This window comes from Oncorhynchus kisutch, unplaced genomic scaffold (genome assembly GCF_002021735.2).
Source record: "Oncorhynchus kisutch isolate 150728-3 unplaced genomic scaffold, Okis_V2 scaffold1486, whole genome shotgun sequence".
NCBI classification, from domain to species: Eukaryota; Metazoa; Chordata; class Actinopteri; order Salmoniformes; family Salmonidae; genus Oncorhynchus; species Oncorhynchus kisutch.
Window position 1 is genome coordinate 547 of NW_022263431.1, and position 26,221 is coordinate 26,767.

Here is a 26,221-nt window from a genome sequence, read left to right on the forward strand (position 1 = left end):
TTGGGGCATGGAGTCAACAAGGTGTCCAAAGCGTTCCACAGGGATGCTGGCCCATGTTGACTCCAATGCTCCCACAGTTGTGTCAAGTTGGCTGGATGTCCTCTGCGTGGTGGACCATTCTTGATACACACAGGAAACTGTTGAGAGTGAAAAACCCAGCAGCATTGCAGTTCTTGACACAAACCGGTGCGCCTGGCTCCTACTACCATACCCCATTTAAAGGCACTTAAATCTTTTGTCTTGCCCATTGACCCTCTGAATGGCAACACATACACAATCCATGTCCCAATTATCTCAAGGCTTAAAAATACTCCTTTAACCTGTTTCCTCCCCTTTATTTACACTGACTGAAGTGGATTTAACAAATTACATCAATAAGGGATCATAGCGTTCACCTGGATTCACCTGGTCAGTCTACGTTATGGAAATAACTCTCTTCAAACAATAGCATGGTATTATTTCACTGTAATAGCTACTGTAAATTGGACAGTGCAGATAGATTAACAAGGATTTAAGCTTTCTGCCAATATCAGATATGTCTGTGTGCGGTGAAATGTTCTTGTTACTTACAACCTCATGCTAATCGTATTAGCCTACGATTAGCTCAACCTTCGGAGGTGGATTTACCAATCCTGTAGAGGTTATGAAAGAGCATAATGTTTTTCCGTAACGTTTTGTCCACTCCAGTGTAAATTGTAATTATGTTGTTTGAGTGTCATTTCTATATAGAGCCGACACTTTCTCATTCTGAACTTCTGACAAGAGTGGAATGGATGTGGCTTTGTGAAAATGACCACGTGAGCAGCTGCCTCTCACCGATTTGACAGCTCTAACAGTTACACCTTCTGACACCGCCAAAACATCAGCTATGCGGGTGTCGGATATCGCCTGTTAACACTTAATCTGATTAAATCTAGGTCTAAGACTAAAACAGGTGACCAAATAGTTCTACCCATTTGCCATGGACACAGAGAAAATGTTGGCCGTTTTAGGCATAAATTACAGTGCCATTATGTTCCAAAACAACATTTTGGGGAATACAATAGAATTTAGCTAAAGAAATGTATAATTGATGGAGAACTGTGGATATCTATATACCGATGAACCTCCCAGTCCCAGGCTGTGCATCTAAGGTTTAACAGAAATTGTGGTTTGAATAATACATTGCATTGTATTGCACCTCTAGTCTAAACACTTTTCAACAGATCCCTTCTGCAAAATGTGTTTAATCGGTTGTTGCTAGCAATATTAATCAAAATATATTGCATAATGAATGTATTATATTGTTAAAAAATAAGAGTCATGCCGCAGACCCCCTGCAGTACCTCCACTTTGGAAATGCCTGATTTAGCAGACTTTGTACAGTTATCACACAGTAATGGTTGGAACAGACTTTTTACAGTTATCACACAGTAATGGTTGGAGCAGACTTTTTACAGTTATCACACAGTAATGGTTGGAGCAGACTTTTTACAGTTATCACACAGTAATGGTTGGAACAGACTTTTTACAGTTATCACACAGTAATGGTTGGAACAGACTTTTTACAGTTATCACACAGTAATGGTTGGAGCAGACTTTTTACAGTTATCACACAGTAATGGTTGGAACAGACTTTGTACAGTTATCACACAGTAATGGTTGGAGCAGACTTTTTACAGTTATCACACAGTAATGGTTGGAGCAGACTTTTTACAGTTATCACACAGTAATGGTTGGAACAGACTTTTTACAGTTATCACACAGTAATGGTTGGAACAGACTTTTTACAGTTATCACACAGTAATGGTTGGAGCAGACTTTTTACAGTATCACACAGTAATGGTTGGAGTAGACTTTTTACAGGTATCACACAGTAATGGTTGGAGCAGACTTTTTACAGGTATCACACAGTAATGGTTGGAGCAGACTTTTTACAGTTATCACACAGTAATGGTTGGAACAGACTTTTTACAGTTATCACACAGTAATGGTTGGAACAGACTTTTTACAGTTATCACACAGTAATGGTTGGAGTAGACTTTTTACAGTTATCACACAGTAATGGTTGGAACAGACTTTTTACAGTTATCACACAGTAATGGTTGGAGCAGACTTTTTAGTTATCACACAGTAATGGTTGGAACAGACTTTGTACAGTTATCACACAGTAATGGTTGGAGCAGACTTTTTACAGTTATTACACAGTAATGGTTGGAGCAGACTTTTTACAGTTATCACACAGTAATGGTCGGAGCAGACTTTTTACAGTTATCACACAGTAATGGTTGGAGCAGACTTTTTACAGTTATCACACAGTAATGGTTGGAGCAGACTTTGTACAATTATCACACAGTAATGGTCGGAGCAGACTTTTACAGTTATCACACAGTAATGGTTGGAGCAGACTTTTTATAGTTATCACACAGTAATGGTTGGAGCAGACTTTGTGGAATGGTATCAAATACATCAAACACATGGTTCGCATGGTTTCCATGGTTTCCATGTGTTTGATGCCATTCCATTTGTGGCGTTCCGGACGTTATTATGAGCCGTCCTCCCCTCAGCAGCCTCCTGTGTACGGTACAAAGGGTATGTGTGGGAATAGCTGAGCCATATCAGAACTGTTAGAACACTACTTTAACCAGACCAGAAGTTCTGAACTGACTAGAAAACACAGAGCATGAAGACTGCCATATACAAAGAAATGACCAGCTGACCTAGCATCATTTAAATAAAGAAAATAATTATTAAATGAATCAGCAGCTATCCATGTAAGCTGTGTAGTGTACAGTATAATATTTACATGTGTAATATCATAGAAGTAGCATATAGCAGGAGTTACAAACATGATTGTTCTGAATAGTTACAGAGAATTCCATAAGCCGGTCGGGATGTTGACATGACAACCTGTGTTCTGTTTTTACCCTGGTCCGCCATGTGGAGAGAGAGAAGGACTTTAACAAGGTCTGTCACTCTGTCCGCTTTAATTAAATGATAGGCCGTATATATAGAACAGGACGGCCCTCTGCTTGTGGGGAATAAAATGATTTATGGTCTGGCTCGAGCACTAAGCTAAATTGCACTGCAATGCTGCTGCTGTACACCGCCAGCCCTGCAGCTCAGACAGAGCAGGACAGTGACTGAAGACACGTTCCAAATGGCACCCTATTCTCTATATAGCGCACTACTTTTGACCATGGGTCCTGGTGCCGTTTGGGACGCATTGTGAAGCTCTCCCAACGGAACTGTTTAATACATAACTGCAGCCACCAAAAGACCACACTTCTCTTCTGACAGGTCTCACTCCTCCCCTGTCCCTCCGACAATCATCTATTTTCTATGCTATACATCTCTATGTGAAGGTGCTGTAACGCTGCACCCTCCTGAACAGGGCCCAGTGAAGCTGGATAGGTTTCAGGAGCTAACAGGGTGACCATAAGTTCCCCATCTGTTAGAGGAGACATGGGACGGGGTGGGAGGTTCATCCACTCTCCTCTACAACTCAGCAGAATGATTCTATGCATCTTCTATCTCAGCGGCTCTCTCTGTGTCCCAGCTGTCATGGCATCGTGTACAGGTTGTGCTGCTTGTCTTGCTCTCTCTGTGTCCTAGCTGTCCTGGCATCGTGTAAAGGTTGTGCTGCTTGTCTTTCTCTCTCTGTGTCCTAGCTGTCCTGGCATCGTGTAAAGGTTGTGCTGCTTGTCTTTCTCTCTCTGTGTCCTAGCTGTCCTGGCATCGTGTAAAGGTTGTGCTGCTTGTCTTTCTCTCTCTGTGTCCTAGCTGTCCTGGCATCGTGTAAAGGTTGTGCTGCTTGTCTTTCTCTCTCTGTGTCCTAGCTGTCCTGGCATCGTGTAAAGGTTGTGCTGCTTGTCTTTCTCTCTCTGTGTCCTAGCTGTCCTGGCATCGTGTCAAGGTTGTGCTGCTTGTCTTTCTCTCTCTCTCTGTGTCCTAGCTGTCCTGGCATCGTGTAAAGGTTGTGCTGCTTGTCTTTCTCTCTCTGTGTCCTAGCTGTCCTGGCATCGTGTCAAGGTTGTGCTGCTTGTCTTGCTCTCTCTGTGTCCTAGCTGTTCTGGCATCATGTACAGGTTGTGCTGCTTGTCTTTCTCTCTCTGTGTCCTAGCTGTCCTGGCATCGTGTAAAGGTTGTGCTGCTTGTCTTTCCCTCTCTGTGTCCTAGCTGTCCTGGCATCGTGTAAAGGTTGTGCTGCTTGTCTTTCTCTCTCTGTGTCCTAGCTGTCCTGGCATCGTGTAAAGGTTGTGCTGCTTGTCTTTCTCTCTCTGTGTCCTAGCTGTCCTGGCATCGTGTAAAGGTTGCGCTGCTTGTCTTTCTCTCTCTGTGTCCTAGCTGTCCTGGCATCGTGTCAAGGTTGTGCTGCTTGTCTTTCTCTCTCTCTCTGTGTCCTAGCTGTCCTGGCATCGTGTAAAGGTTGTGCTGCTTGTCTTTCTCTCTCTGTGTCCTAGCTGTCCTGGCATCGTGTCAAGGTTGTGCTGCTTGTCTTTCTCTCTCTCTCTGTGTCCTAGCTGTCCTGGCATCGTGTACAGGTTGTGCTGCTTGTCTTTCTCTCTCTGTGTCCTAGCTGTCCTGGCATCGTGTACAGGTTGCGCTGCTTGTCTTTCTCTCTCTGTGTCCTAGCTGTCCTGGCATCGTATCAAGGTTGTGCTGCTTGTCTTTCTCTCTCTGTGTCCTAGCTGTCCTGGCATCGTATCAAGGTTGTGCTGCTTGTCTTTCTCTCTCTGTGTCCTAGCTGTCCTGGCATCGTGTACAGGTTGTGCTGCTTGTCTTTCTCTGAATGTCATAATGCTCATAACCAGGCAGCGGGCGGACAGGCGGGCGGAGGGGACGTGAGTTACAGCCCACCAGACAGACTGAGGAGGGACTGGATCTTATTTTTCAGCAAATCCACTTAGCAGAGCTAATAGAATGATCAATGGGTGCTCTCACCTTTTGTCCAGGTCGTCCCAGTTCTCCCTGGCAACAAGATCGTTGGATGGAGGTGGAGAGAGAGAGCGAAGAAGAGAGACAAAGAGACAGAGAGAGATAATAACTGCTGATATTTTATTCAAGGCCTTTCCACTTCGTATAATGGTAGTTTTCAATCATTCACTAAACATCTCATGTAAAAACCACTGTTTATAAATGACACTTACCTTTTCACCTTTTGGTCCCGTCAGACCTGGTAGCCCAGCTGGACCCTGTAGAAGGTCAACAATAATCAGATATCTAACCAATCAGAACATGGGCTTTTTCTGTCTTTATGCCATCAACTGATTATTTACAATCCCAGTAATATTCTAAATATTATTTCCCTTCACAATGTCATTTTAATGAGTAGGTACAGGATCCATACGGACACCAAATGTGTTTGTTGTTAGCTTCATTGGCAGTCAGCTAACTCCGGTGCCATACTGTATAGGCTAAATTGTGTATGAATACAGATGTGAAAAACAAATCTGAAGAGTTTACCAATCATGCTCTCCTCTCCCTGACAGAATGCCATCTAGGCAAGTGGCCATTTATAGGACTCTGGAATTACTATAGGATCTTCTGCATTACAACACCACCACCACCCACCCTCCACACAGCAACACCACCACCACCCACCCTCCACACAGCAACACCACCACCACCCACCCTCCACACAGCAACACCACCACCACCCACCCTCCACACAGCAACACCACCACCACCCACCCTCCACACAGCAACACCACCACCACCCACCCTCCACACAGTAATACCACCACCACCCACCCTCCACACAGTAATACCACCACCACCCACCCTCCACACAGCCACACCACCACCCACCCTCCACACAGCCACACCACCACCCACCCTCCACACAACAACACCACCACCCACCCTCCACACAGCAACAACACCACCCACCCTCCACACAGCAACACCACCACCACCCACCCAAACTCCACACAACAACACCACCACCCACCCTCCACACAGCAACAACACCACCACCCACCCTCCACACAGCAACACCACCACCACCCACCCAAACTCCACACAGCAACACCACCACCCACCCAAACTCCACACAGCAACACCACCACCCACCCACCCTCCACACAGCAACAACACCCATCCACCCTCCACACAGCAACACCACCACCACCCACCCTCCACACAGCAACACCCACCCACCCTCCACACAGCAACACCACCACCCACCCTCCACACAGCAACAACACCACCACCCACCCTCCACACAGCAACAACACCACCACCCACCCTCCACACAGCAACACCACCACCCACCCTCCACACAGCAACAACACCCCCCACCCTCCACACAGCAACACCACCACCACCCACCCTCCACACAGCAACACCACCCACCCTCCACACAGCAACACCACCACCCACCCTCCACACAGCAACAACACCACCACCCACCCTCCACACAGCAACAACACCACCACCCACCCTCCACACAGCAACACCACCACCCACCCTCCACACAGCAACAACACCCCCCACCCTCCACACAGCAACACCACCACCACCCACCCTCCACACCAGCAACACCACCACCACCCACCCTCCACACCAGCAACACCACCACCACCCACCCTCCACACAGCAACACCACCAACCTTCACATAGCAACAACACCACCACCCACCCTCCACACAACAACACCACTCACCCTCCACACAGCAACACCACCACCACCCACCCTCCACACAGCAACACCACCCACCCTCCACACAGCAACAACACCACCAACCTCCACATAGCAACAACACCACCACCCACCCTCCACACAGTAACACCACCACCACCCACCCTCCCACACAGTAACACCACCCACCCTCCACACAGCAACAACATCACCACCCACCCTCCACACAGTAACACCACCCATCCTCCACACAGCAACAACACCACCACCCACCCTCCACACAGTAACACCACCCACCGTCCACACAGCAACAACAACACCATTGCCCACCCTCCACACAGCAACAACACCACCACCCACCCTCCACACAGCAACAACACCACCACCCACCCTCCACACAGCAACAACACCACCAGCCACCCTCCACACAGCGACACCACCCACCCTGGTGGGCGATACAGGAATTGACTCCCTCCACTCAATATGTCTTTCCATGCAGACTGTTTGGGTTGTTTCTAAGAATGGTGTGTGGAGGGACGGAGAGTGGTGGCAGTCAGTGGAAAAAGTCTATTTGCGTCGTGTCTAAATGTGGAGCATTAATGTGTTGCAGAGCTCCATGTAATCCCCGTTCCTGTCTCCGTCCCCGTCCCTGTCCCTGTCTCCGTCCCTGTCTCTGTCCCTGTCCCCAGCTCTAGAGGAACAAGAGGAAGGAAGGAGAAGGATCTCACATGGGTCTCAGATGGTAAAGAGCTGATAGAGGTCTATAGAGGTCTTAGCCAACCCCCCAACACCTGTCTACCACCATTACTGACAAGTAAGGAAGCTCAGGCAACTAACCATTGTCTCCACCTGATAAACCCTGACTAAATACTCTTCCAAATATCTGCATTATAACCGTATTATAACTGTATAAATATATATTGAATATATATTGAATTGATGAAGCCAGTGGGATGACAACATTAACAGAGACATTTGGGGGTAGATAGGTTTACCTACCTGAAGACCGGGGGGTCCGTTGGGGCCAGGGGGGCCTGGGACACAGCTGGGCCCTTTCAGCTCTGTCCCTGTATCTGGATCTGGTCTGTGATCACCTCCCTTACTGGTCTCCTCATTCTAAACCAATCAAACAAAAACACTCTTCCATTCAATCATTGCTTTATTTTATAATAAAATGATCAGTAGCCATTTGTGATACTGAAGTACAGTTACTTATGCTCTCTACCTGCCAATCAAAATGACAGCTGTGTGTCGTGTCATCTGTCAATTTCAATTTGAGATTCTACACAATTATTCAGTGTCAACTCCTGCTCATCACCCCTCTTGAGTTTACAGTCCAGGCTCGAGACTGAGGGTTGTATCTCTGGGAAGGGGAAAGGGGATACCTAGTCAGTTGTACAACTGAATGCATTCAACTGAAATGTGTCTTCTGCATTTAATCCAACCCCTCTGAACTAGAGAATTAGAGAGGTGCAGGGGGCTGCCTTAATCAACATCCACGTCATCGGCGCCCAGGGAACAGTAGCTGCCTTGCTCAGGGGCAGAACGACAGAGGACCCTCTAACAGGATAGACAGAGTTGTATCTCTGAGAGGACCCTCTAACAGACAGAGTTGTATCTCTGAGAGGACCCTCTAACAGACAGAGTTGTATCTCTGAGAGGACCCTCTAACAGGATATACAGAGTTGTATCTCTGAGAGGACCCTCTAACAGACAGAGTTATATCTCTGAGAGGACCCTCTAACAGACAGAGTTGTATCTCTGAGAGGACCCTCTAACAGGATATACAGAGTTGTATCTCTGAGAGGACCCTCTAACAGACAGAGTTGTATCTCTGAGAGGACCCTCTATGGTCGTATCACCTCATCAACCCTGATCTGCAGTCAGCACTGTTGGGAGACCAGTTAATCCATTGCTTCCTGCACACACCTACGCTATCATCAGAAATCCCTATTGCTCTTAGTCAGTGGCGGAGGAGGGCAAGAGTGAGGCTAAGTCACAAATGACACACTGTTCCCTATACATTATAGTCCACCACTTTTGACCACAGCCCTATCAAATGTAGTACGCTAAATAGGGAGCCATTTGGAACGTAGCCAGGGAGTGAGGTTTGGACAGCACCCAAGGACAAATCAACAATCATATACTTGTCAAACGGGCAAGTCACATGACTTTGGACTCACATGACCACCGGGGTGCCACAGTGAGGGAGGAGGAGGGAATAGGGGGGGCGGGGGTGGACTCAGTAAACAGCAGGGGTTGAATTTCCTCTGCTGGTCCACGGCAGGTTGTTGTTGGAGAGCTGAGGAAAGTAGTGGACAGTATGGTAAGTCAGTCACAAGGGAAATAAATACACACCGACCCTGCAGAGGATGCCCTTGTAATAGACATATTTCATTTGTTTGTCATGTTGACATCAGTGGGAAATTAAATGAATAGAGTCCGTGTCAAAACTAGTTGACGGGGCTCAAAGAAAACTCAATGTTGACTTATTTCTAACAGCATCAGAGTGGATGGTAAGGTGTGTAATAGAATCTGTATGCTACTGCATCCTGCAGAGGCAGAGAACAAACAACACTTCACTAACAAGCCATGAAGGAAAAGCTCCTGCATAGGGGCATTGGCAAAGAAGTGGTGTTGCAGCTGCCAAGTTCAAATCCACTCAATCAGCAGATCCTCCCCTTCACAAAAAACATCAGCTGAACTGAAAGTAATCTGTAAATGTTTCCAAATGTACAGTTGTGGCCAAAAGACATGACACAAATATTAATTTTCACAAAGTCTGCTGCCTCAGTTAGAATGATGGCAATTTGCATATACTCCAGAATGTTATGAAGAGTGATCAGATGAATTGCAATCAAAGTGCCATGCAAATGAACTGAATCCCCAAAAAACATTTCCAATGCATTTCAGCCCTGCCACAAAAGGATCAGCTGACATCATGTCAGCGATTCTCTCGTTAACGCAGGTGTAAGTGTTGACGAGGACAAGGCTGGAGATCACTGTCATGCTGATTGAGTTCGAATAACAGACTGGAAGCTTCAAGAGGGTGGTGCTTAGAATCATTGCTCTTCCTCTGTCAATCATGGTTACCTGCAAGGAGACACGTGCCGTCATCATTGCTTTGCACAAAAAGGGCTTCACAGGCAAGGTTATGATTGCCAGTAAGATTGCACCTAAATCAACCATTTATCGGATCATCAAGAACTTCAAGGAGAGCGGTTCAATTGTTGTGAAGAAGGCTTCAGGGCGCCCAAGAAAGTCCAGCAAGCGCCAGGACCGTCTCCTAAAGTTGATTCAGCTGCGGGATCGGGGCACCACCAGTACAGAGCTTGCTCAGGAATGGCAGCAGGCAGGTGTGAGTGCATCTGCTTGCACAGTGAGGCGTGGACTTTTGGGGGATGGCCTGGTGTCAAGAAGGGCAGCAAAGAAGCCACTTCTCTCCAGGAAAAACATCAGGGACAGACTGATATTCTGCAAAAGGTACAGGGATTGGACTGCTAAGGACTGGGGTAAAGTCTCTTTCTCTGAAGAATCCCCTCTGATTGTTTGGGGCATCCGGAAAAAAGCTTGTCCGGAGAAGACAAGGTGAGCGCTACCATCAGTCCTGTGTCATGCCAACAGTAAAGCATCCTGAGACCATTCATGTGTGGGGTTCCTTCTCAGCCAAGGGACTGGGCTCACTCACAAATTTACCTAAGAATACAGCCATGAATAAAGAATGGTAACAACACATCCTCAGAGAAAAACTTATCCTAACCATCCAGGTGATGGAGCACCTTGCCATAAGGCAAAAGTGATAACTAAGTGGATTGGGGAACAAAACATCTATATTTTGTGTCCATGGCCAGGAAACTCCCCAGACCTTAATCCCATTGAGAACTTATGGTCAATCCTCAAGAGGCAGGTGGACAAACAAAAACCCACAAATTCTGACAAACTCCAAGCATTGATTATGCAAGAATGGGCTGCCATCAGTCAGGATGTGGCCCAGAAGTTAATTGACAGCATGCCAGGGTGGATTGCAGAGGTCTTGAAAAAGAAGGGTCAACACTGCAAATATTGACTCTTTGCATCAACTTCATGTAATTGTCAATAGAAGCCATTGACACTTATGAAATGCTTGTAATTATACTTCAGTATTCCATAGTAACATCTGACAAAAATATCTAAAGACACTGAAGCAGCAAACTTTGTGGAAATGAATATTTGTGTCATTCTCAAAACTTTTGGCCAAGACTGTACAGTCTGGTAGGTTGTTGACAACACTAGATGCTAGAACTGGTATCTACATAGATATACAACAACAAGTAAAATAGCTCTACAAATCTAACACGTAATAACTAGAATCCAATAAGAACAGCAGAATATTCCGACTGGGAGCTGTAACATGATACGTGGAGTCATCCACACCGGAGAGGGCTGCTCCTGGCTCTGACTGAACACACATATGAAGCACCATACGCCTCCCTGTCAGGAACTGTCCACAGACGCTATTTATAGAGACATTTCCATTCTGACAGCATTTCATATTCCCATAAATGAAGGGAAAATACACAGGAACACACACTTCTTCAAAGTGCAAAGACAATCAGGATAAGACACGACATGGGGTTTACCCAGGGTCGGACTGCAGCTTGTCAAAACCGTGCATGACATATTCCTGCACGCATACACACACATATAAACACACACACACAGACACATATAAACACACACACATGCATGAGTATGCGCATGTACACACACACACGGCTGGCTCTCTTACCTGCTGGGAATGAGAGAATATTGTCCAGGAAAGAGGACTGAGACAAGACATAACAAAACAATAGTGGAAGATAGAGTCCAAATGTGATAAGGATCATGCTGCTGTCAATACAATGCCCTCTGTCTCCAACTTGGGTTTACTGAGGAGCCACAGCAAAACGACTCCACTCTCACTCTCTGACTCTCTCTTGCCTACTGCCCTCAACACCACGCTCTCTCCTCTCTCAGTACCCCTGCGTCTTTAGGAGGGGGGTGCCTGCCAACCATTGCCCATTAAATCTCCTGCATCAGTGAGCGCTAAATTTACAGGAGGCATCGTGTCAGCTGCCCTCCGTGACAATATTACAATCTTACTACTGCAAGGGATGCCTTTCTGAATCCTTTCCCCTCTCCTCTCATAGGGAAACAAGACGACACAATATACTACATGGCTGGAATGTCATTGGAAAGACAAAGACCATACGTACTGTGTGGTCACTTCACAACTGGAGACAAATAAACAGAACACAATTTCACAAGGTATCTGATCTTGTACATGTTGCACAAGACAAGGAAGAATGAACACGGTTCTGTCATGAATCCATGCAAATTGCAATGCACCTGTGGCGGGTTGTCACCGTAGAATATATAAAACATGTTAGATTATACGATTATTATCAGAAAAATAAGGTTTAGGTATTAAAAAGCGCACCACATGGTTACGCAATGAATAGGACTCCACTTGTGTCACACAGCATTCACCACAACATCGGTCTCTAGGTTATATAAATTAGACCACCATCTATTTATCAGCCTCTGCCGCAACATTAATGGCCAGGCATTTATAAAGAGGCACTTGGATCGTGGGCTGGCAGGGGAGCAATATAGGCGCCAGTATCAATTTAAATAAATTAATGTAAAAGTTTTGAATTATATTTGACCATTTCTCCCAACAAATGAATTACTCACAAATGAACATTTCCTCTCCAAATGAACATAGCCTTGTGGGTATCAATTTAACCTTGTTTGACAATTATTTCTCACTGATATGAAAGGTCCTTATGCTTCCAAAACCATGCTCTAAACAAACTCAAGTGTCAGGACTCTTAAGAAAACCCCATGGAGAAGATGCCTTCATCCAATGACTTGTGTGTAATGGAGTCATAATCAAGGGCTAGGAAGAGGGGATTTCACAGGGTTGTAATGGAAACTGAAATGCCCTAGGTAGAAATACCATCCAAATGACCAAAACGTAGCCATTCATGATTTCATCAAGTTTAATACATATGTAAAAATGCCATCTTATGTACATTCGTATAAAATGTGTTCTGAAATTGTGAGATACAAAAACATTAGCATAAACACTAGAAATTATTCACAACCAGGAATCAGCCTATTGCACATCGGTCAGATATTCCTGCTTTGTCCAAATGGTTCAGTGCATCTATAACAAGACTGAATTAATGTCCAGAACTAAGAGGCCAAAGTTAGACTGCCTCTATGATGATCACCGTTGTATTATTCTTAACCCACAACATCAGTCACAGAGAGGAAAGTCAGCTAATAGAAGACAATAACAATCTATCCATCATGATTGTTAATACATTTTGAATCAAGGCCTTGCTATATATTCCACTTCAGTTGGCACCTCAGTCGAACCCTATACATTAAAACATCGACATTTCCATCCATATAGAACATGGTTTATTCCATAAGTTACTCATAAAGACTACATTTAAATGATTACGATAATGAGGAAAATAATAGTTCATGTCACTTGGTAAACAATACATTTGTAGATGAGACAATGTGAGAGAATGAGAATGGTTCTGGAGGGAGGGAGGAGGTTGGTTCTGGAGGGAGGGAGGAGGTTGGTTCTGGAGGGAGGGAGGAGGTTGGTTCTGGAGGGAGGGAGGAGGTTGGTTCTGGAGGGAGGGAGGAGGTGGCTTGGTGGTGGTACGCAGGTCATCCATGTACAGTATATTGGTGTAGGAGTTCAGCAGGGATCAATACTAACACCGCTACATTATACTCTTCAGTGTTGTGTGCAGTTCATTACATGCAGCCTATGTAGGCTGTCAAATAATGCTGTCAATAATAACAATATCAGCCTCAATTTAAAGTACAAGTCCATATTTGTGCAATCTCAGCCACCAATGGTGCAGCTGTTCATAATGGAAGTCACAGGAGGGAAAAGAGCCTGAGTCTAAAGTACTGTACACTACATCAAGTACACCAGAGCCACCGCTCTGCTGCGGCGGCTCAGACCGGGCTCTCCTCTTCTACCTCCTCCACTTCCTCCTCCTCCTTCGTCAGTGTATCCCAGATGGTCTGAGTCTGAGGGCTCTCTTCCTCCTCTGGTAGTGCCCCTCTCAGGCCACCAGTTGGGATCTCGTCTCCTCCTCTCAGACCACCAGTCGGGATCTCGTCTCCTCCTCTCAGACCACCAGTCGGGATCTCGTCTCCTCCTCTCAGACCACCAGTTGGGATCTCGTCTCCTCCTCTCAGACCACCAGTCGGGATCTCGTCTCCTCCTCTCAGACCACCAGTCGGGATCTCGTCTCCTCCTCTCAGACCACCAGTCGGGATCTCGTCTCCTCCTCTCAGACCACCAGTCGGGATCTCGTCTCCTCCTCTCAGACCACCAGTCGGGATCTCGTCTCCTCCTCTCAGACCACCTCATCTGACTCCAGGTTGTATTCTTCATACAGGGCATCCAGGATAGCCAGTTGTTTCTCCATGGCAGGCAGGTAGACCCCCAGGTCCCGGTGCATGCCTGTGTTGAATCCGTCTTTCAGTTCCTCCCCCTCTCTGGACACCAGAGCCGCCGCGAAGCTGCTGTATGATGGCGCTGCTCGGAGGGCCAGCTGGGAACGGAGAGACGAAGTGACACTAAGTCTCACACACCAACACACCAAGGTTATTATAGGTTTGTACTTACACTACTGTTCAAAAGTTTGGGGTCACTTAGAAATGTCCTTGTTTTTGAAAGAAAAGCACTTTTTTTGTCCATTAAAATAACATTGTTTATGTTGTAAATGACTATTGTAGCTGGAAACGGCAGATTTGTTAAATGGAATATCTACATAGGCCCATTATCAGCAACCATCACTCCTGTGTTCCAACGGCACGTTGTGTTAGCTAATCCAAGTTCATAATTTTAAAAGGCTAATTGATCATTAGAAAACCCTTTTGCAATTATGTTAGCACAGCTGAAAACTGTTGTGCTGATTTAAAGAAGCAATAAAAAAAAAACTGACCTACTTTAAACTAGTTGAGGATCAACATTTGTGGGTTCGATTAGTCTCAAAATGGCCAGAAACAAATAACTTTCTTCTTAACTCATCAGTTTCTCGGCAATTTCTCGCATGAAATAGCGTTCATTTCTCAGAACAAGAATAGACTGAAGATCTCATACAACGCTGTGTCCACGCTGTGGACGTCCTGGGCTGGTGTGGTTATACGTGGTCTGCGATTGAGGCCGGTTGGACGTATGGCCAAATTCTCTCAAATTATGTTGGAGGGGGCTTATGGTAGAGAATTTAAGATTCAATTATCTGGCAAAAGCTCTGGTGGACATTCCTGCAGTCAGTATGCCAATTGCACACTACCTCAACTTTAGACATCTGTGGCATTGTGTTTGACAAAACTGCACATTTTAGTGGCCTTTTATTGTCCCCAGCACAAGGTGCCCTTGTGTAATGATCATCCTGTTTAATCAGCTTCTTGATATGCCACATCTGTCAGGTGGATGGATTGTCTTGGCAAGGGAGAAATTCTCACTAATCAGGGATGTAAACAAATTTGGGCACAAAATTTCAGAGAAATAAGCTTTCGTGCCTGTGAAAAATGTCTGGAAACTTAACATGTTGCATTTATATTTTTGTTCAGTATAATATTATTTCAGTGTGTGTGATATAGGGGTTTTATAAAGAATGGCACCGCTGCCATGTTGATCTGAGCCTTGCTGTTAGAGAACATTAGTGTCTGACTTTCAGCTGTCGTAAATGCACCTCCCCCCGACTCCAGTCCTTGACAGCTGGTTGTTTTAGAATTACCACTCAAACGCGCCCAATATCTGCAGTGCTGCTCCTCGTCTTGCGGAGTCTCCCTTTAAATTATAAAGTCAATCTCAATGTGATCCGCAAGATTCAGAAGCTTGAAAACCCCATTAGAAAAAAAATCCTTAAACCCCATTTTGCCTCCCAAAAAACCCCTTCATTTTAGTTTTTATTTTAGTTTGTTTTGGAGTCAAAGATAACAGTTTCAGTATAGTTTTTCAAACAGGTTTGTTAATTATTTTATTTCCGTTTACTAAATAGTTTTTGTTCCTTGATTAGTTTGTTTCAGTTGACTATAATAGCCTTAGTGCACGCACAGACACATGCCCGCCCGCCAAAGTGGGCATGAGAGCTTGAAGACTGATTATCAAGTATTACTCACAGCAAATACACCTCGCACAACCCATCCATGATACTGCCGCAGACTCCGTCCATAAGCATTACCTGAGTGGACGAGGGAGGGGAGTGTGTTAGGAATACAGAGGACATTACGTAATACACTATATGACATCAAACCAAAAGAGGACTATCACCTAACTATTAACCGTGTGTGTACCACAGTGTTGCGATGCTAACTCACCCAGCGCTCCGGGGATATCCCTTTCCCCAGAGTTGACCAGGGACAGGAACTCCTTGAGGAACTTGAGTCCTCGTTTGAGCCACAGCAGGGCCTCGGTGGCTGAGTTGCGGACGCGGGCCACGCCGGTCTGCACCTCGTGGAGCACTATGGTCTGCAGTGTGGGGAAGCTGCCCGGGTCCGACGACAGCTTCTGGTGGATCTTCTACAGACAGCCACACAGAGAGACAGAATAACTTGTCGTCATAAAGACAATGTCTGATGACCAAATGGCACCCTATTCCCTTTATAGTACACAAGATGTGGGCCCTGGTCAAAAGTAGTGCACTACATAGGGAATAGGGCGCCGTTTGTTACGCAGCCCCATCAGTTCTTATAGGTTTCTAAATCTGGTTGGTCGTGTCGTGTTGCCACTTAGCAGGTTTAATTGTTCCATGCCAACACTGGAAACCATAGCTTGTTATTTATTGGTGGCGGTAGAGTAAAATAACTCTGTTAAAGCTCTGCTAGTGAAATGTTCCAGTGCTTTATACACACAGCACTGCCTAATGACAATATATCACTTTCACCTTCCAGCACAGAAATTGTTAGAACAGTATTTGTTTAGTGTGTATTCTGCCCAACTGAAGAGTTCACAGGGCAGGTTAAGGACCCTATTCCCTCTGTAGTGCACTACTTCTGTACTGCGCTACCGTATATAGGGAATAGGGTGCCATTTGGGACAGAACCCGTGGGTGTAAAAGTCCATTTGGTCCCATTGTAACTGCGTGGAGGGAGGAGAGTCCCTCTTGTGGTCATTTAGAGAACTGTTGATACCAGACAGGCTTATACAACATCTGCTCCCAGAATGTCATGCTGATTTGAGCAGCTTTTTAAAAAGGTAGGCTTTAGTAAACTTAATCTAACTTTAATTTCCTGTAATGTAAAAATGTAACATTGTTCTAAACTCAAGACAGCCTTTCCTCTTACCTTGATGTTGCCTGTAAAATCCATTTTTACTGGACCAAATACTGTGGATCCTAGTTTGTCTGAGGAGAGAGAGTCCAATGTCACTTCAATGCTGGATATTTTTGTTACACTATTGTTTGTCCTTGTGGGGCGGTTCCCCCCCCCCCCCCCCATTCCGCAGTAACCATTACAAATTGATGTAGACTTCACTAGAAGAGTAAATTCTAAGTATAACATGGAAGAGATCGTAAGCCTGGAGGATCCAGAGCCATGTGTGTAACATACAATACATACCCGTAGCTCTCTATAGTTTATCACAGTGACATGCATTACGGTCGGATCACACGAACAATGGACAGAGGGCTGTTGTATGACTTCAAGATGGATTACACACTCCAGACTCACATACACACACCCTCCCTCCCAGGAAACCCATCCACTTGATTAGTAAGTAAGAGAAAGAAATGCCTCCAGTCAACCAGAGAACACATCCAATAGGATGATCAATTAGATGCAGACGAGGAGAACAGTATGAACATGTGAGAGTAGACTGAAGGGAACATGGACAGAGCATGCACCACCACCAGGTGGAAAAGATTATTTACAGCATGTTTCACAAAAGATGGAGGAAGAGACAGACAGAGGACAACAGTATGGACGTGTGAGAGGAGACTGAAGGAAGGGAACATGGACAGAGCATGCACCACCACCAGGTGGAAAAGATTATTTACAGCATGTTTCACAAAAGATGGAGGAAGAGACAGACAGAGGAGAACAGTATGGACGTGTGAGAGGAGACTGAAGGAAGGGAACATGGACAGAGCATGCACCACCACCAGGTGGAAAAGATTATTTACAACATGTTTCACAAAAGATGGTATGATTGAAAAAAAAAAAGATGGGAGGAAGAGACAGACAGAGGAGTGAAGTGACCGTCCTACCTAATACAGGCACTATTGCATAGCATGAGTCCAGAAAGGCTTGTGTAGGAATACCACTGTCACCGTCCAGTCTTATATCACTAAATCTAAAGAGAAGTCAGAGAGATTCAAACAAGGGGAGATATTAGTGAGGTCCAGTATCGACAACCTTTATTTCATTCAATCAAACCAAAACAGAAAAGAAACAGATACAACCAAAGCCAAAGAGCCTCCACACAAGACCGTGCTGTCAGGCCATTGGGTGATTTCATACTTGTTTTGAGTTCTTGTCTCGAACTTAGATACATTAGAACTATTTATTATACAGGTGTATCAAAAGCATATCAGCTATGTTCCCCAACCTCTACGGCGTTGTTCTAAGGATTTCATTTTCACTAGTTCTGTGTTGGATGTTTACTGCACTTAAACACGTTAACACCGCTTACATTGTCTCTCCCTGTCATTGGAATACTGTAATATCACAAGTGAACATCACGGTTATGATCATTCATATCACAGTTATGATCATTCAATTCACGGTTATGATCGTTAAAATCTTATCTTAATGCTGAATAACACTGTTAAAAAGGGGCTTTCAAATGTCATCAAAAAGAAAAGAAAGAGTGAAAGGATTACCAAAAAAAAAACAACCCCAAAATCAGATGAGGGCATCTCTGTAATAGTCATGTGATCAACCGAGAACACACCAGTGTAAAACTTGTTATATGTTCAAATGGGTTTAAAAAGTCAACAACAAACTTGCTTTGTTTTAACCTAGTCAGTCATTAACAGCAACAGAGTTGGCAAGAGCACAAAGATCTGGGACCAGGCTAGTTCTCCCTTTTTCTTTTCGCACAGGCATGGAAAAATGACCTTTGCCCTTTCATACCCAAAGCATTAGCATTGGGCCTAAACAGTATATATCAGAGTAGCACAATTTGCAGCATAATCTGAACACACTAAATACATCAATCTCAATAATAAATACCTCATTGTGTAACATCATTACAGTACCTAGAATAATGAATTCATGGATTAGTGTATGAGTTGGCCCTTGTTCTGTCTAGTTACTGCTTGTGAAATATTAGCATTGACCGCAGTAGTAAAACACCTACACTCTGGGGTGAAGTTTTCCCCGAGTTACAGATCTATCATCAGCTTCCCCTCCCACAATGCAACAAGTGAAATCTAGACAAGCCTAAATATCTTATGTAGACTTGTCCTTCTTTTTTTCCCCGTACCAGGCTAATTGTGCATATTCTAACCAAAAACATGCTTAATACAAGCCATTTCTCCTATTTCAAGATATTTAGCTAAATATTTTACCTTAATACAATGTCTATGCGTTCAATATGAAGGAAGATGGAGGTAGTTTCGTGAGCCAATGCTAACTAGCTTAGCGCAAAGAAAATGTCTTCTGCATCAGCTAGCATGCTAGCAGATACCCAAGACTTCCAGTCTTTGAGCTAACGCTACATTGCCAAAATCCCAAACTATCCCTTTAATGCAAAACTGACCACAGATCAGCATTCTAGGGTCAACTTCACCCTACACCGTAAGGTCTACAGTATGTGTCCCTCCTGCAGTGTGTCCCCATACCTGTGACTCATCGTACTGAAGAATGTGTCCACCTGCTCTGTCTCCTCTTCTTCTCCCTGTGGCTGGGCAGGCTGCTCCTCCTCCAGCTTGGCTTCCTCTTGGTCAGTGACAGCTTCCTGTTGGTTCTGGGTCACTTCCTGTTTCTCTTCTTCTTGGGCGTTGCTCATTTCCTGCTCCACCTCTTTGAATTCCTCCTCCTCCTCCTCCTCCTCTTCCTCTTCCTGCTGTGCTGGTTGGTCGGTGTGTTCTGGGTCAGGGTTTGTGTGGGTGGTTTGGGTAGTGGCCTCCTCTTCCACTGCAGACTCCTCTGGGACCTGGGGGTCCCCGCCGACTGGGCTATTTTCTTTATGGTACAGAGAGACACACAACATGTTCACAAATGTTCTGTTCCAGTTGGCATGTATGAGCCATAGCAACTAGCATGTGAAACCCATTCAAGCAGAAATTGTCAATGTCATTTCAAGGAGAACTCTAAACCACTACCGTAAAAGTATCTAGGTGTGCCATATTGTGAAAGAAGCACTTTCTGAGTTCCACATTTATCAAGTGCCAGTGATACATCTAGCTTCGTACATTGGGGTCCGTTATTTTAATCACTGTTAAGATAAATATAATAAATCATTGCCAACTTCAGCTGGTCCTCTTTCTACAGAACTCTAGAATACATTGCTAACTTCAGCTGGTCCTCTTTCTACAGAACTCTAGAAGACATTGCCAACTTCAGCTGGTCCTCTTTCTACAGAACTCTAGAATACATTGCTAACTTCAGCTGGTCCTCTTTCTACAGAACTCTAGAAGACATTGCCAACTTCAGCTGGTCCTCTTTCTACAGAACTCTAGAAGACATTGCCAACTTCAGCTGGTCCTCTTTCTACAGAACTCTAGAAGACATTGCCAACTTCAGCTGGTCCTCTTTCTACAGAACTCTAGAAGACATTGCCAACTTCAGCTGGTCCTCTTTCTACAGAACTCTAGAATACATTGCCAACTTCAGCTGGTCCTCTTTCTACAGAACTCTAGAAGACATTGCCAACTTCAGCTGGTCCTCTTTCTACAGAACTCTAGAAGACATTGCCAACTTCAGCTGGTCCTCTTTCTACAGAACTCTAGAAGACATTGCCAACTTCAGCTGGTCCTCTTTCTACAGAACTCTAGAAGACATTGCCAACTTCAGCTGGTCCTCTTTCTACAGAACTCTAGAAGACATTGACAACTTCAGCTGGTCCTCTTTCTACAGGACTCCTGCATGGTGAGCAGTAAAAGGTCTCATGCTTTGGAGGTGATTCTGGTTCATATACAGGGTGTGTGTGTGTATACATGTACATTTGAAAGGGCAAGTGTATTTAAATGAGAGACCTGTTGGGGGTGTTTGGGTGGTTCTCTCAGGGAGCGTGTCTGGTCCGTCTCGTTGGTCTGGTCCCTCTGCTCCAGAGTCAAGGCTCTGGTTGTCATGTGTTACAGATCCTCCTGAGATTTCTTTACACTCCCTGTGTCTGGAGAAAAAGACAATTAAGCCCCCCCACATCCCAAAGAACAAGACAATAACCCCCCACATCCCAGAGAACAAGACAATAACCCCCTACATCCCGGAGAACAAGACAATAACCCCCCACATCCCAGAGAACAAGACAACCCCGGGACGGCAGGGTAACCTAGTGGTTAGAGCGTTGGACTAGTAACCGGAAGGTTGCAAGTTCAAACCCCCGAGCCGACAAGGTACAAATCTGTCGTTCTGCCCCTGAACAGGCAGTTAACCCACTGTTCCTAGGCCGTTATTGAAAATAAGAATTTGTTCTTAACTGACTTGCCTGGTTAAATAAAGGTAAAATAAAAATGTAAAATAACCCCCCACATCCCGGAGAACAAGATAATAACTCCCCACATCCCAGAGAACAAGACAATAACCCCCCACATCCCGGAGAACAAGATAATAACCCCCCACATCCCGGAGAACAAGACAATAACCCCCCACATCCCAGAGAACAAGACAATAACCCCCCACATCCCAGAGAACAAGACAATAACCCCCCACATCCCGGCCACAGAGTTATCATGGATACATATCTAATGCTGTAGTTTCATGCAGTTAGTGGACATGTAGCAATTCATGGAAGATGGAGATAAGGGAGTGCTGGTGTAAAGGTTGAGACCGCGAGGAAAAAGTTAGCTTCAAACCAAACTTCTGAAAAGAGAGCCACCTACTTTTCCTGATTTGATTGATTGACAGGTTTGACCTGTGGAACAACAACAAAATTGCACATTAGCCAAAGACTGAGCAGTATGAAGAGAAAACGTTGGCTGGCTAAGCTCATGTGTAGAATCACGGTCGTCTTGCATCAAACTGAGGCCGTCAAATCAAAAGGTAGTCCTAAGTCCTAATGTTTCCTCCGACACATTGGTGCGGCTGGCTTCCGGGTTGGATGCGCGCTGTGTTAAGAAGCAGTGCGACTTGGTTGGGTTGTGTTTCGGAGGACGCACGGCTTTCGACCTTCGTCTCTCCTGAGCCCGTACGGGAGTTGTAGCGATGAGACAAGATAGTAACTACTAACATTGGATACCACGAAATTGGGGAGAAAAGGGGGTAAAATAAAATATAAAATATAAAAACGACTTAAGATATTGACTCCAATCTAGGTTGAGCCTTTAGATTTTGTGACAACTAACAACTAAATAAACTTTTTCCACTTCTCTCAGACTTATAAAACACGTTTCCAAAACGCACTACCAAATATGGTGGTGAGAGGAAGCCACTACCAAATATGGTGGTGAGAGGAAGCCCAGTGGCCGGCAGTGGGTGAAGATGGAACCAGATGGATTTTGGCCGACATTCTGCTGATTTTCTCATCAATTAAACATTTGATCGCAATACAGTTCTGTTACCAAAACTAAAATATGTTACAAACAGAGTGGACAAAGTTTTGTAGACTTTACCGTTTCCCAAAGTTTTACAATTGTTGAGTGCAAATTCAAATTGAGTTGTTGCACATGCTCACTTCAGGGTAGGCGCAAATATGCAAAGAAATGCTAGAACGCGCCAATAGGATCTCGCTAGTTCATGCTTGGCTCTGCCCACCTCCTTGCTTGTTCTGCCCAATATGACTAATTTGTTCTCATTTGAAACGATGGGCTGTGGTCTATCTTGGTTTAGTTATAAAAAACCTTTGGCATCTCTATGTGTAAGCAGGTACCTTCTGGGGTTTGATGGTTGCCACGGGAGGTGACCCGGGTGGGGTCTTTGTGGCCTGGTCTGAGCTGAAGGTGCGGTTGGCGATCAGCATGCACTCCTCCAACGTCTTGATGAAGGTGGTGCATGTAGATTTCACCATGGTGCCAGGGTTCTCCCCAGCCTGAAACAGACACACATATACACAACCATCAACTCCTAAGCAGATTGCTTATCCCTTGTTTGTGCTGTAAAAGTGACTGTCCATTTGCATAGCAACATAATCCACTGGCGATTCAAACAGAGCATACATACTGAACTCAGTGAGAAAAGGTTTTCTGGTTGCACAGAGAGTAAATAGGCCATTGAAAACTCACCCCGCACTCTGTCTTACCTCCTCAGTCTCCTCACTGTCCTTGATCTGGTTAACTTGCTGGAGCAGAAGGTCACAGTACAGCCTCAACTCTGACATCTTGGTCTTAAGAGCCTCTGTGTTCTCCTGGTGCTCTGAGGGAGAGAGAGAGACGCGATGAAAATATCCTTGGTTGTGTTATGTGAATATTTAAGATGAATAAAGATCATATTCTCTGCATACATTTCCCTCTCTATAATACACAATGTCCAGTGTTCTGTCGGTGGCTCTCTATAATACACAATGTCCAGTGTTCTGTTGGTGGCGCTCTATAATACACAATGTCCAGTGTTCTGTTGGTGGCTCTCTATAATACACAATGTCCAGTGTTCTGTTGGTGGCTCTCTATAATACACAATGTCCAGTGTTCTGTTGGTGGCTCTCTATAATACACAATGTCCAGTGTTCTGTTGGTGGCTCTCTATAATACACAATGTCCAGTGTTCTGTTGGTGGCTCTCTATAATACACAATGTCCAGTGTTCTGTTGGTGGCTCTCTATAATACACAATGTCCAGTGTTCTGTTGGTGGCTCTCTATAATACACAATGTCCAGTGTTCTGTTGGTGGCTCTCTATAATACACAATGTCCAGTTGGTGACTTTCGGGTTGATGGTCACTAGACTGGATGCTGTATGTTACGGATTAAACTCATATCTGTTGATAGTGATTGACGCCAGACTGGAGGTACAAGGACTAAACACACTGATTATTATTGTGTTGTCTGAAACACTGTGATCCTGTAGAAGCTGACAGTCACTGCCTTTTGTTCTAACTTCATACAAGCCTTCTGGGCTGGTGTTTACAGAGCAGCTGTCTGCTGATTATGATTTAGTCTCAGAGAAGGCCGGGTAGACATTTTCTCTGCTGCTGTGCTGGAGGCATCTCCCTGTTATAACTTGTAATAAACAGGATTGGCTTTAACTGAGACTGCTCTTCGCTTTAGTTCACCTGGAAATTCATTTTACTGGTTACGTCCCAGATGACACCCTATTCCCTATTTAGTGCACTACTTTTAACCATGGTCAATCGGCAAGTAGTGCACTATACGGGAATAGATGCCATTTGGGATGCGGAGGTTCTCACGTACTTGCTGTAGATCATCAACTAGTCAGCAGCGGGACAATTGTTTTATTGAGCTGGGCCGGAACATAATTAAAAATAATTTGTAGACTGAAAATTGACCGCAAGAATCCCCAAAATATATTTGACAAAAACATAATCATTTCAAACCTTGCTTCCATTATACGATCACGTCTCTTATGCAGGAATACTTGGGAACAGATTTTACCGTCTCACGTCCAACAAATAAACACATTGTTTTGGGGTTTTTTTTGGCTCAGAAAACTTGGGTGATTTTATTTGTCCCTCCCTCGGGCCACCAGTTGAGGAATATAAACACATTCATTTCATGAAGTCAGTTGCTTTTAACAGGTCACCCATGTAGACCTACATGTCCATGGCAGGCACCAGGCTACAACAAGTAAAACCAAGCCAAACACCCACACAGCAACATTAAATCGTGTTTCAGTCAAGCTATTGTGTTGTCAGACTTGTTTGGAGTAACCCAAAGCTAACACCTTACCTTTCTCTCTCTTGGTTCGGTTGTCTGTGAGGCAGGCCTTTGCAGATCCCAATGCGACCAGCCATTTCTGCCTCTCCGCTGCGTTGATGGCTCGGAGGTAGAAGTACTGTTCTCCAGGGATGGTCAGTTCAACCCGTGTGAAGTCAGAGGAGTGGACTAGTAGGGAGAGATGGTGGAAGAGAGAGAAAGACAGAAAGTGGGTAAACCCCAGTTAACAGCAGACTCAAGGGTGTAGGACAGTGGTTCCCAACCTTTTTTGGTTACTGTACCACCAACTGAATTTAGCTCTGCCTGGAGTACCCCCTCATGTGCCATTTACCAGTAGGCCTATGGGCTCATGAGTCTTCTCAAGTACTCCTGTGGATAGGCCAAGTACCCCAGGTTGGGACCCACTGGGGTAAGAGACATTTTGGCAATCATATGTGGTTGTTATGTTGTCTATAGTTTGTCTGCCTTTGTATATTCCACTTAATTTGTACACTAGAGTGCACTATATGTTGGGTCATGGGTCACATGTATATAGGCACACAGGAAGTGGGTTTTTGGGGACAAAAACAATATAGACTAAGCTTCAGATTGACTCTTCAGTAGGGTGTAGCCTATCTAGTTCAAAGGACCGCAACAGTTAGCATGTTGTCATAATACAGGCCACTGTGTCTTTACCAAGCCAATAATAGCTACCAAGTACCAACCTTGTATTTCACACACTGAGATTTTGATGCTTCCCTTGCATCCTTTCCAGGAATCCTCTTGCGAGTCATAGTAGGACAAAGTCCCTCCTTCCAGTACAAACCAGCGAGGCTGCCAACCTGGAAAAAAGGATGTTGATAACTATGACCACTATTTACATTTACTATTCATTGTAACCTGTAGTTGCTAGCTATCTAGCTAACAGAGCAAGACATATGACTCAGTGCCATCCAATGACAATTAGCTAACTAGCTAGCTAAGGTTAGATCATGTTGTTTTTCTGGCTGATTACCTGTCCAGCTAGTTGTTAGCTAGGTAGCTAACAATCTGATTCAAAGCTGACCTATTCAGAAGCTCAGTTAGCTGCTTAGTTTCTTCTTACCACTTATGTAATTTGTCCACTTGAATAGGATTCCCTCCATTCTTCATCTGTTTCTGAGGTTCATTACTTGTTTATTAGAACAAGACGCCGGCCACAGCTGATCCTGGAGACTCAATTTCATTCCCAAGTAAGATTTTCGGAAATAAAGGACCCGTTTCATTTGGATACGACAGAAAAGTACGTAAATCATACATGAATGGGGTTCCATGTGATCGCGTGAGATCCCGCCCAGTTCTGTGACGTCAAAGGATTTGGGTTTTAGGCCCTGTGGACGTAACAATGTGGGAGGAACTATGTATGTCCTCCAATGAACAGAAACTATTTAGAAATTGGGTGCGGCTTCCAAAAATTCTCTCCAATCGCAAAAAAAGGTGGTCTCACAAGTGAATAAGGGAAACATTTTGCAAGTACCTCTCTCAGTTTGACTGCCACGTAGCTATCAATTGGGCTAGACTCCATGCAAGTTTGTTGCACACCTGTTAGTCAGGCCTAGTTGTGTACTCTGGTGTGATTAATC

General features: G+C 44.8%; 2 protein-coding genes across 2 annotated transcripts; both read right to left on the reverse strand.

The window, feature by feature from the left end:
* Window positions 1–3,248: 3,248 nt before the first annotated feature.
* On the reverse strand, window positions 3,249–11,676 carry LOC116366460 (acetylcholinesterase collagenic tail peptide-like). The gene is made up of 5 exons (XM_031818556.1): window positions 11,391–11,676; window positions 8,806–8,924; window positions 7,622–7,738; window positions 5,130–5,174; window positions 3,249–4,950 (listed from the first exon to the last, which is right to left on the reverse strand). The coding sequence occupies exons 1-5, from the start codon at window positions 11,485–11,487 to the stop codon at window positions 4,873–4,875; spliced, it is 456 nt and encodes a 151-aa protein (XP_031674416.1). The 5' UTR covers window positions 11,488–11,676; the 3' UTR covers window positions 3,249–4,872.
* Window positions 11,677–12,630: 954 nt separating this feature from the next.
* On the reverse strand, window positions 12,631–25,936 carry LOC109877074 (pleckstrin homology domain-containing family A member 8). The gene is made up of 14 exons (XM_031818557.1): window positions 25,705–25,936; window positions 25,325–25,441; window positions 24,633–24,788; window positions 23,031–23,143; window positions 22,662–22,820; window positions 21,676–21,707; window positions 20,830–20,966; window positions 19,474–19,816; window positions 17,896–17,981; window positions 16,976–17,034; window positions 16,010–16,211; window positions 15,812–15,873; window positions 14,047–14,235; window positions 12,631–14,013 (listed from the first exon to the last, which is right to left on the reverse strand). The coding sequence occupies exons 1-14, from the start codon at window positions 25,742–25,744 to the stop codon at window positions 14,005–14,007; spliced, it is 1,704 nt and encodes a 567-aa protein (XP_031674417.1). The 5' UTR covers window positions 25,745–25,936; the 3' UTR covers window positions 12,631–14,004.
* Window positions 25,937–26,221: the final 285 nt, after the last annotated feature.

Bases quoted from the DNA above. Each gene is read 5' to 3' on its own strand.
- LOC116366460 (XM_031818556.1), bottom strand. From the start codon at position 11,487: ATGATCCTTATCACATTTGGACTCTATCTTCCACTATTGTTTTGTTAT. The intron at 5,175-7,621 runs GTAGGTAAACCT...GACCTTCTACAG, and splicing joins ACGGACCCCCCGGTCTTCAG to GGTCCAGCTGGGCTACCAGG. The intron at 4,951-5,129 runs GTAAGTGTCATT...TCTTGTTGCCAG, and splicing joins CGGGACCAAAAGGTGAAAAG to GGAGAACTGGGACGACCTGG.
- LOC109877074 (XM_031818557.1), bottom strand. From the start codon at position 25,744: ATGGAGGGAATCCTATTCAAGTGGACAAATTACATAAGTG. The intron at 16,212-16,975 runs GTAAGAGGAAAG...GGCTGTCTGTAG, and splicing joins ATTTTACAGGCAACATCAAG to AAGATCCACCAGAAGCTGTC. The intron at 14,236-15,811 runs GTGAGTAATACT...CTCCGTTCCCAG, and splicing joins TTGTGCGAGGTGTATTTGCT to CTGGCCCTCCGAGCAGCGCC.